Below are 11,779 nucleotides of genomic sequence, written 5' to 3' on the forward strand. Positions count from 1 at the left end.
TAAAACTAGCAATATGCACTGAAAGTACAAAGCAAAAGTACTTGTGTGAAATGTTCCCTGTCAGTTTTACATATTGTGTATATGGATTAATATTACTGCTGCAGTGAAGTGCATGTTGCCTTTTATTGCTCTATATGTTTAAGGCTGGGCTAATTTTGACCCCTTTGTACACTGTTGTAGTGTAGTTTAATCTACATATGTACTGTGAGAACCATGTATCCTATAAAATTAAGGATTTCATGGTGTCAGAAAAATGGTTTTCAGCTTTGTGACGATGCATTTTCCAGCTGATCCGAGATACTTTTTTAACTCAAGAAGTAGGAGAATTTTCTCAACGTGTAAAAGAAGACTTCATCGTGCAGTTCATACACAACATTAAAAAAATCAACACATCTGGAGATATATGGTTTACACTGGACATGACAGGACAGGATGAACTACTGTAATCTGAAAAGTAACTAAAGCTGTCAGACAAACGCAGCACAATCAAAAGTACAACATTTACCTCTGAAATGAGATGGAGTAGTAGGAAATACTCAAGTAAAGCAAAAGTGCCTCAGTAAATGTACTTGATTACATTCCACCACTGAATAAGGTATAAGGTAACTTAACTCACACATGTAATCTACAGAACAGTGGCCTACATTATCGGGAAGGGTGAGTCTTGGAAATAGAGTTGAGTATTTGTAATCGTAGTTGAAATTTGTAACCGCAAACTATAGATGCAAGTTCAGTTTTACCCTGCTTTGCAAATATGTGCCTTCAGTTAGATGTTTCTCCATGCCTATCTTTAATCAATTATTTTTGATTATTATTAATTCATTTATACAGAATCACAGGCTCATTGTTGAAGTGCTTCTAAGTAAAAAATCGTTAATTTTATTGTACTTTCACTACTCACGCCTACGTCACAGCTAGCTGTTAATGTTACTTGTTGTAGCAGCTCTAAAGAAACCAATTAGTCAGAAGTGTAGTGCCCCACCTTCTCTCTCTCTTTTTATTAAGCTCTGTGTACAAAATCTATAAAAGGCCAGGAAGCGGGCATACCCATTCCCCTTTGTGCGTCACTGTTTGGAGTAGATTTAAAACGTGCAACTAATGCACGGTTTAAGAGGCAATTTTGGAATTATTCAATTTTTTGGGGGAAAAAGTGTGAATTTTCTTACAGCAGCCTTCAATGGTCTACTGACGGCACACTTGCCAACACAATCTTCCACCTCACAGTTACATTTCCAGATCACTAAAATCCATTCACAACAGTGGAAAACAGCATTTTTCCAGAACCTTTTGAAAACCACTAATCCCACCCGGTAACAGTCTGCCCTTTGTGCACAGTAAACCCCAGAGCTCCCCTGGTCACAAGTACTGCCAAACTAAATTCCTTGGGCAGCATCTTAGCCACATATATGTGACTAGGTGACTTCCTTTAACACAGTGGCCAGAGACCTGTAGATGTACAGTATGTGACACAGGCCGTCTGCTCGACTGAACTGCTGAGGTTAATCACATGATATCTCACCCTTGACAAGGTTTAACTCAATAACCTTTAACACTATGATGGGATGAGATGAAAATCACAGCCACATTAGAAAGCTTTACTGAGTAATGCCCCTGCTGGATCTCTAATTTTGAAAGAATAAAAACTTTCAGTAATTTTGAAAGCCAATTTAAATGATTCTGACTGATTAAAAGTACATTAAACATGCAATGAATCAGCGTTTTGCAGCAGTTATGTGGAGATCTCACTGGTATTCACCATTGGTAAAACTACTAAATAAGTAGAACCAAAATAATTCCCGCTATTTAAATGGCATGTTCAAAAACTTCCGTTTGAATTGTACTTTGTTGAATTGTCATTTTCCCATCAAAGAGGGAATGCAATTAATGGATAATGACATTCACTGGTCGTCTTCCTTTCCTGTAATGCTTTGAAATCCAGCACTTGCGTTTCAGGGACAAAATCAGTTGGTACCATCTGGTAAAAGACTGGACTATTGGGAGGTCACTAGAATTAAACCCTGATGTATTTACAGATGAAGAGTAGTGCATTTTGTTTGTGAGAGATAACTCTTTAGACCACTGATAATTGGAGATGATTCAACTAGAAGGTCACACAATTTTAAACACAGAGGCATCCAATAGGTAAATCTATGGTTAAAGGGATGGTTCAACATTCTTGAAAAGATGCTTATTCGCTCTCTTGCGAATGAGTTATATTCTAGACTGCTCATTCTGTGCAAGAGAAAAAACATTGAACTATTTCTTGAAGGCGGTGGCTGAGATTATGTCCAGCCTTTTGTTGTAATTTATATTGATTGCAAGTGAAGTCTCTGCTCCACAGTCATGATTGATCAGCCATGCCAGTGAAAATGACCTGTTAAGTAACATTTAAGAGAATGTGAAAGCAGCCATCAGGGGATTAAGACAAGACAGGCGAAGAAGAGGAGAGAAAGTCACTAGTCCCCTTTGACCTGGAGAATTCTCTTTGTCCTCACCAAAGTGTTCATTCTTCATGGAAACAAACAACAGAAAAACCAAGCGATAGCAGAAAGACCTGGAAGGAACAGGGATATGCTTGACGTAACCATTTTGGGTGTGGAACAGTGTTAAAGAGCACTTCAAATATTTGAAACTAATTTGGAATATATTTTTCATGACCCATCCCTCACCCTAATGCACAAGAGTCCCAGGCCTCCTCCTCCTCCTCCTCCTCCTCAGAGGACTTAACTTCTCTCCTGGTGTCCCAGATTACTCAGCCAATTATGGTGAAGGCAAAGCCCCTTCTGCTACCAAGCCTAGCCAGAGTGGTGTGTGAGTGTGTATGTTTGTGTGTCCTGTAACGGTCAGCCGGTTGTGAAGCAGCACAAGGACACAGAACGAGTCTGTGGTCAAAGGGGAAGCCTCCAATGGTCTAAATGAAAAAAGGTGAACGCTGATCGGGAAGACAAATACACTCTGTGTTTAGACTGTATAATTTGATTCGCCAAAACCATATTATCCAACATGAATTATGCATGCAATGTGCTGGACTTCCATCATTTTCATATGTGAATTGAGTATTCTACAGACTATAGAAGTGCAGACCTTCAAAGTTGTTATGGAGTTCACTATATTTTATTCAACAGCACCACCAGCTGGCAAATAAGACACTGATTTAAATTCAGAAGCAAATCCTGACAAATATGGTGTGTGTGTGTGTGTGTGTGTGTGTGTGTGTGTGTGTGTGTGTGTGTGTGTGTGTGTGTGTGTGTGTGTGTGTGTGTGTGTGTGTGTGTGTGTGTGTGTGTGTGTGTGAGAGAGAGAGATGGCAGTCCAGGGAGGTGCTTCTGAAAATGAGACACACACGAGCAAAACATATAAAAAACTCATCTCTTACCGGAGTCTCTCTCTGTTTTCGACCCTGCGGACTGTGCTGAGGAATGCATTTGGAAGACTACAGTATGCACATGCATTGTCTGTGTCATGCCAAACAAAATGCACACTCACACTCAAAACATTATGCCACTTTCACACATACACATCATTCAATGTCACTGCCTCCACGGTAGCTGCAGAGTTTCTAGTGTTCATGCGGGTGCTCCTGCCATATCTGGCCAGGCCTGTAGACCTCAGTCCCATGAAGGATTGATGCAAGGATGATCTTCTCCGTTGTTATTAACACCACTCTCTTGTATATGGTCGTCATCCTCATCTCTGTTGTTTTTCTGCTCTCCATAGGGCATCAGGGTATTGCGACTGAACTGGCTAAATGGCTTGCGAAGAATCCCAAAGCTGGTTTAAGAAAGAAAGACAAGACGACTCATGTTTCTATGCAAACTTTCCACAAAAACACACATGAAATGAAAACAAAATATTTCTACTAAGTATTAGTCTCTGAATCATTCTTCAGTTGATTAAAGATCTGGTTAAATGTCCATTCCATCCTATCCATTACATGAAATCTGAGATTATTTGGTTCAAAGCAGACGGAGCATTTTAGAACACAATATGAACCGTGACAGACACTGATAACAGAATCATGGAGACTAGAGACTGTTTTGGTTTTTCATAGTTACCATTTTATATGTGGTATTTATATATAGAAACATGATGACAAAATCCCAGCATCTGAACCAGAATGCTCACATAGAGTTCCAGATGCCAGGATTTCCCCTTCTCTTGTACTATCTTGGCTATCCGACTTAGTACTGCCCAAGAACAATTGTGACTGGTTTAAAGCCTGCCGTTTTGTGGAGTTTTTAGTGTATGGTTTTGGTGTTTCAGCCACAAATACATGGTAGAATGTGTGGCAAATTCTTATGGCTCTTATCAACTCCCTACATATATAATAAAACCGTTGGCAGCCCTTTCCAGCAATCAAGTTAAGACCAAGGGGCTTGTGAAGAAAGACAAGCATCTAGATCAAATCTCAAGCACAGGCATCTATTAAGGTAAAAACCCTGATTTTCTTTAGTAGTTGCTGGACCAAACTAGAACAAAAATGCGTAAACACAATACCAATCAGATCATCACATGACTCGTGTCTGTGGATAACTATTTGCAAACAAAATAGCCAGAAGTACAGCACTTGACAAGCTAATATTTCATCAGTGGTGTGTTACAGATGCAACATACCCTTGATAAAAAAATAAATCATATTCTCTCTAGGGTTTTATACTGTATGTAACATTTTCTGTGATGTTTAACAACACACTACCTGACACTGGCCAGCTGTTGGTTGAGCTCCTCTGTCAGGGCCTTGGTGTCACAGTGCTCGGCCTGAAGTGGGCCCTGCCTCCTGGCCCGAATGTTGAGGAACAGATGGGGTGACTGTTCTTTAGGCGAGGGCAGCAGAGATACCATCAGTGGGGACCGCTGATTAACTATACTGCTGAGGGCTGGATGCCTCTGGGACGTTCTGGGGGGAAATTCAGATGACAGAGCAGGGCTAAAAACATTCATAATACTTAAACACCCTAGGGAAACATGGATATGTAAAACAGATCTATTGAAGGAAATGTATTCATGCATAATCTCCAACACATTTTACTTACTTGACTGGTAGTATAAGAGAAGAGAACAAACTTGGGAACTCTTACTGTACATAAACCAAATACTATTATAATACTGAAGGTCTGGCTCTATTGTAGCTCATTCACGCACAGACAAGAGCTATATAAGCATTATGAAATCGAAACATTCCCCGCATATTCTAGTGTGTCATACATACCTACTGAAGTGTACTCATGGTGAACAATTATCCAGAACTAGTTAATCAGGAAAGCTGTTATAGCAGCCACATTCTCAACATTCAAGATCTTTTCCAGAACAAACTCAGCAGTGATAGCGCTTCTCCAAATCCTGTTGTGTAGTGTACATCCACCCTCAGGAGGAGAGCGAGCTTCAAGCCCAAATTTTGATTGTTTGGTCTCAACCTGACAGCAGGGAAGAGCACTGGGCCCCTGACAGCTTACACAACTGCCAATCTTGTGTCAAAAAACACAGCACAGAAACATAAAACAGGCTGTCAGACAGTCCCTCCTATTGCACACAGCCATGAATCCGTCTACATCAATCATCATACTCCAGTTAGCGTCTGGCATGACATCCATCAAACAAGGACTACTTCACTGCCGCAGCTATTGAGTTATTTACTTAAAAATGTTGAATCAAGGTCAAACTTATTGATGGTTAGATATTAAATAATATTTGTTAAAACCTTTAATATCAATATCTTTACATTAACAATGATCACATGACTTCTTCTGTAGGAAAGTCATAACTCGTAGTGATGAGCCCACAGAGAATTATTACCTGACTGCGCAGTTATCCTCAATTCTACGAAACTTATTAGCTTTGTTTAGTTTATTGTCTTGGTCTTCAGGCCTGCAACTTTACTGCTCTCGTCAGCAACGTTATTGACAGCAGCGGGCAGCTTTTTTTCAGCAAAACATCCTCTAAACCCCAATGTATGCAGCCCGTCTGGAACCAAAGATCAAAGTTAGCCGCTAGCTGATGAAACCAATGTAGCATTTAGAGGCTAAAACACTGCTAGCAAAGCATATACCAGGTATGACAAAGTATGGAAAGGCACAGTGTATCAGAAAGCAGTGTTTGTATTGGCTAAACACTTTTTCAAACACGAGATTCCAACAAACACGACCTCTGACTATGCAGGAGCTCAAGGCAAAATTGCAAGAGGCCAGAAATAGATTCTTGAATTTTGTCACTGAGTTTAGTTGTTCATGACAGTAAACAAGAGGGAAAACGTGACTGTTTCCAATTCTGAAACTTTACCAATTCCAGAGGGCTATTATACAGTATATTGTAGTTTGGCCCACTGGCCCTGTAGGGGAAAAAATCCTTATGGGCATAAAAAAACATATAGGATAAATCCACAGACATATGAACCTAAATTGTAGTGAAATAAGTCGAAACAGAGGAGTAAAAAAACTGTGACTTCTTCTCGTCTAAAAATACACGTGAAGTGTCAGTTACTTCACTTTAACGTACCTGTGCTTGAATGTGCTTTTACATTCCGCCTCCTTGGGGTCAACTTCTCCCGTCTTCACTGAACCATTAAGAGGAGTGAGGGTAATGCCCGAGTCTCCATCAGTCATGTTCCTAACTGCCGTGTTAAAAGTGTCAGAGTACAAAAGACGCCCCACCTCTTCTTGGATGTCCCTCAGGTCCTTCCTTTCAAACGTCACCCAGGCAACATAACAGAAGAAGCTGTACAAGCACTAGAAACAGAGGGTGAGGGAGAAAAAAGGGGGAGAAAAGAGAAAAGAGCATCATCTGGGGTTCTTTAAACTTAAATAAACTACAATGTTTAAGGTTAGAGAAGTGAAGGTTTTCACAGAGGGGATCTTTGACAGCATTCCACCAAACCTGGGACCCACTGCTGGCTCTTATTAGTATCAGTCTTACTGTTACTCCTGATGATGCCGAGGACACTTCCTAGTGCTTGGAAGGAAAGAGACCCCCCCGCCTTTCCCTTTTTTCTTGTTTTCTTCATTCTTGAATTACTTTATTTATTTTTGCTATTAGTTTTATTTTATTTTTTTAACTTTACCTATCTACTTATGTTATATGTTGTGTGGTTGCTTGGTTGGTTATTGTGACCGTGTCTGACATGGGTAGTTGGAGGGATGGCGGGATTCATGTTGTTTTTATTTTGTCTCTGTTCTTTTTCCCTTTAAAGGCGACATATTGTACGGCTGTAATGCTTTTTCTTGTGTACTTGTCTGCCAAATTTAATTTAAAAAAAACTTAAACTGTTTCTCTAAAACCATAGTCGTCCATTTTGTTCAAGGATTCATTGAGTGAATATTCAACATCCTTTATTTCTTTCGGCCACTTATTCTTCAGTTTTTTGAAAAGGTCGCTGCTATTTCAATCCAAAAAAGGTCACACACAGGGAAAGCAAATGGCTGCTGCAGTTAGCGTGAGATTTCTCTCCCTGTGCACCCACCTGGCTAAATACTGGGGAGAGCCTGTCAAAGCAAAGCACCTGTGTTGAGTCAACATCTCCTCCCACTAACTAATTCATTAAGGCCACCAGGCATAACCAGCACTCAATGTCGCTCTGTTCCGCTTACTGCAGTCTGCATTCACAGATGCTAAACCAGCCTTCACTCTGACCAGCTGAAGGCTTCATTTTTTCTGTGCAGATGAGGCAATACAGTTTCAGATGTTTCAACATGCTGGTTTTGCAAGGGAAGACATTTTAGGGCAATTACGAGTCAAGAAAATAGCAAGTTTGAGGTGATTTGTAGCACAATGTGGGATTGTTATCGCACCTACCGCATGCAGCCGCCATTCTGTGTTGTTTGACGACATCCGGCCCCTGGAAAGAACACGTAAGAGTTTGGCATGTTGTGGCAAGCTGTGATAAGTTGACTTCTATTCCTGTATGAGAAGATCATTTTAGCACTGGGTCTAACATTTTAGTAAATAATCTGTTTGCTGCACGACTAGATTTTTAGCAGTACATAAGTTTAGTGAGAGCAAAACCTTTTCAAGAGAGACCTGAGAACAACCAGTGTACGAGAAACCATGGCCACAAATATGAGTCAGAAAATCTAGACACAAAATAAATAACAGAATGAATTGAGTCGTAAAAAAACATTTGATAATAAAGGTCGAATTCTAATGAAATCAGCTATGTGTGTAGTACCTGAATCCAGTCACAGATAATGATTATATATGGGTATCTAAAGGTGTCGGAGTCTTAAGGTTAAGGTCTCTCTTTTTCTTATTGTCCAACTGTATTAAAACAAGAAACACTCTCTGGAGGAGCACAGAAGCCAAATTTTGGTTCTAAAAAGAAACTATTATGTTGAATATCATATGTTTAACCTTTTGTTGTTATTATGAAAGTCCACAGACCTCTACAAAATAGAAAGCAATGATGCACTATGCATATTTGTTCAATTAGTAAATATACCTTTTCCTGGTAGGTAAAATGCAATGGTTCCTCGCAGATCTTACTTAGGGCTAGAATGAAAGCTGTGGCTTTTGTTCCTTATCCCATTCAGATGGTCAAAACACTTCAGATCATAATCTAAGTACCTAATCTAGTTAATGTAAACCCTGCCATGTTTTTGATTTCCATCCTAAAAAATTTCCTGAGTGAAAGAATTGCAGAAGGAAAAGTACTTTGTTTGCCACCTGTTCTGATGCTGAACAAATACTCACTTGTGATGTGCTGTGTGTTGATGCTGTTCTATTTCCAGGCCCATGATAAGGCTGAAGTAGTAAACAGCCAGCTTCTTTTGTGCTATATCCCTTTTGGCCAAAGCCTTTGCCATCATCTTGTGCTCTGTGATGATGTCTACACTGTCAGGTTAGTTAGAAAGGGAGTAGGGATGTAGAAATACAGCACAGAGAAGAGAATTCAGGAGGTTGGAAGAAGAAAAATATTTTTAAAAAAAGTAGAGGTCAAAGACATCGGACGAAGAAAGGGGAGGAAACACAGATAGTAACTTTGATAAAAAAGAAAATACTACAACATTATGATGAAAATATATACAAAAATAGACAGCGCTTTTCTATTCTTGATATACTTACGCCATTAAAGACTTTGGTGTATTCTCCAGAGACTTGTGTTCAAAGAAACAAGACAGGTAAAGGAGCAGGGCAGTCAGAACCCCATCAAGCTCTTTGCTCCTGGACACAGACAAGCTTTTTGTGTCAGTGTATGACTTATATTATCACACAATGCATAACATTGGAAATTGTAGGTATAAAATGACATCTTTATATTCCTTACTTCAATACAGCCAAGAAGCTGAATGGAATGGGAAGCGAGTAATTATCCTGTAGTAAACTGACAGCCACCTCTACAACACAGAGAACGGGGTCAAAGGTCAGCTAAATGCTGTAACCATTACCGGAGAGAAAAGTTTAGTTTTATTTTGAATACATAAAGGTTGATAATTCATGGATCAAATGTAATTTGGGCATAACAGTCACTATAAAAGTGTGTACATATTGTATAGATGGATAAGTCAAGATAATAAATCTAGAAAAACCTCAATCTTTTCCAGAGATACTCTAGGGATACCAGCGCAAGTGCTGAGGTAATGGAGCAAGTAATCGCAAATGCAAATCTGCATCTGATAAGCGATTGCCAATGCTCTTACAGGAGGCAGAGAGGAGTAGCTGATTACGTATTGTATATATGAGTTCACTTGCGTTTAACATCATGAATGGTGACGTGGTCCCCTCTCCTTTTCATCACTGAGGACCTGTAAGCATTCAGATGAGCCGGGCTCAGGCTCTTCCTAATGTTTTGGCGCCCTCTATGGTTTAACATGCAGATCTCAGCCAACCTAAGGAATAAAGCAGTGATGAACATTTGCAGGTTAGTCTGTGAATTTGAGGATGTGTTACTTGTCACCAGGAGGTAATATGTATGTCTAGATGTGTGTCTATGTGGGGGCAGAGTCAAGGGTGTGTGTGTGTGTGTGTGTGTGTGTGTGTGTGTGTGTGTGTGTGTGTGTGTGTGTGTGTGTGTGTGTGTGTGTGTGTGTGTGTGTGTGTGTGTGTGTGTGTGTGTGTGTGTGTGTGTGTGTGTGTGTGTGTGTGTGTGTGTGTGTGTCACTGGAGCGGACTGATTGCCTGATGAATGCCACCTGTGTCTCACTGGGAAATTGTTGGCTTGATGCAGAGAGTGGAGAGGCAGGGTGCTTATATTTCTGTTGACCACTTAAACTAAAAACGTACTTTTAATTGAAAGGATAAATAAAACACCCACAAACTGCAGTGAGGGCTCCTGGTTTCCTCTTTGGATAAAGTGTGTGTTCCCTTCTCAGTGACTAATTTGGGTTTTGATAGTCACGATACATGTTACTTAAAGATTCTGAAAAGCATTTTATTGAGCCAGACCTACCACTCTGATCGCTGCTGAAGATCGTTGAAATTGGCATTGGTTTGCCTCATTTTCCTCGCAACATCCTCCTCTGTGTGACTAGAACTAAAAGAGAGGGACGATATTTACTATAATAGTTAAACGCAGGGTTGGCAATTCACTTTTTTTTGTCCACCTGCAACTGTTGCTAGTGGGTCCCAATATCTACCAGCCTGGATTACCATTGTTTTTGGGCAAGTGAGTGAAGACAATCTTGCAGCCATTTTCATATTTTATCAGCATGTTTTTCTTAAGTTCTTTAAAAATTACAATCATAGTTAAACAATACAATTTCAGAGAACAGATTAAATCACAAAGTAAATATACACAAGACACACATACTAGGATAAACAGTAAATCACACCACATCAGGGGTAAGAATGCATGGGTAAAGTAAATTAACCAATATGACTTCAAGAAGGAATCAAATACATTCTTTAAACAGTACATACATCTGCTGCCTGGCTTAAATGTGGGAAGTGACATAAATGCCACTTAAAAAAGGAAATAAGGGTTGAGAACCTAAGAATCTTTGCTTATGCATTACAAAAAATGACCAGCAACCCTGACGACTGCTCGTGACTGCTAGCACGTTGCACGTCCGCTAATTTGGCCGAGCTGCCCTCACCTGTCAAACTCCACTGTCCGGGTTTCATCACTCCACACCCAGCGGCCTGGAGGCGGTACACTCGCCTGAAAGGTAGTACTTTAATGTCAGCCACACCTTTAAATGTTTACCGAATTGTAAATATCAACCATTACTACTGATAAGAAACGGGTTGTGCACTTTTAACTGCTAACGTCATTGAAGTTGTACAGCACAAACACCGGTTAGCTAGGTTAAAAGTTAGCTAACGTTTTTAGCGTTTCGTTTTTGTCGCAGGTTTGCAAAACGTTTGAAGTTTGTCCGTTTCAGTGTGGCAACTCACGTTTCTCTGCTCCTCGGGATATTTCGGCATTTTTGTGGACAAAACTTTCTACAGGATAGCTCGCGCTCCTCCCTCCTTACAGTTTGCTAACACTGTATCCAGGCAACGGGCAGCTTTTTTTTTTCAATTTAGAAATCTTTATTTCAAACAGAACAAACAGACAAACAGCAAAAATACTGCAGATATTCATACAAAAAAGACCATTGTGGAAATAATAAAACATACAAAAACCACAGCTATAGTCACAGTAGGTCAAACAAAACTATGAATTAAAAATGTCCATTTACAAAGGCCAATGAATCCATGTACACGTTCAATTCACCTATGAGAACACCAATGTAGTCTAAAATCACCCGTAGGTGTGAATGGTTGTCTGTCTCTGTTCGTCTCTATGTGCCCTGTGATAGACTGGCGTCCTGTCCAGGGTGTACCCCGCCTCACGCCAGATGTCAGCTGG

General features: G+C 40.1%; 1 protein-coding gene across 1 annotated transcript; it reads right to left on the reverse strand.

Moving 5' to 3' along the window:
* Nucleotides 1–3,608: 3,608 nt before the first annotated feature.
* On the reverse strand, nucleotides 3,609–11,414 carry ppp1r36 (protein phosphatase 1 regulatory subunit 36; the record flags this gene model as incomplete). The annotated part of the gene is given in 12 exon segments (XM_083925204.1): nucleotides 3,609–3,771; nucleotides 4,697–4,897; nucleotides 6,493–6,722; nucleotides 7,786–7,828; nucleotides 8,680–8,820; nucleotides 9,052–9,150; nucleotides 9,254–9,321; nucleotides 9,675–9,677; nucleotides 9,680–9,815; nucleotides 10,376–10,459; nucleotides 11,022–11,086; nucleotides 11,323–11,414. Coding segments are annotated over 12 exon segments (1,263 nt in total). The 5' UTR covers nucleotides 11,353–11,414.
* Nucleotides 11,415–11,779: the final 365 nt, after the last annotated feature.

The sequence above is a fragment of the Echiichthys vipera genome, assembly GCF_963691815.1.
Source record: "Echiichthys vipera genome assembly, chromosome: 13".
Taxonomy (NCBI): domain Eukaryota; kingdom Metazoa; phylum Chordata; class Actinopteri; order Perciformes; family Trachinidae; genus Echiichthys; species Echiichthys vipera.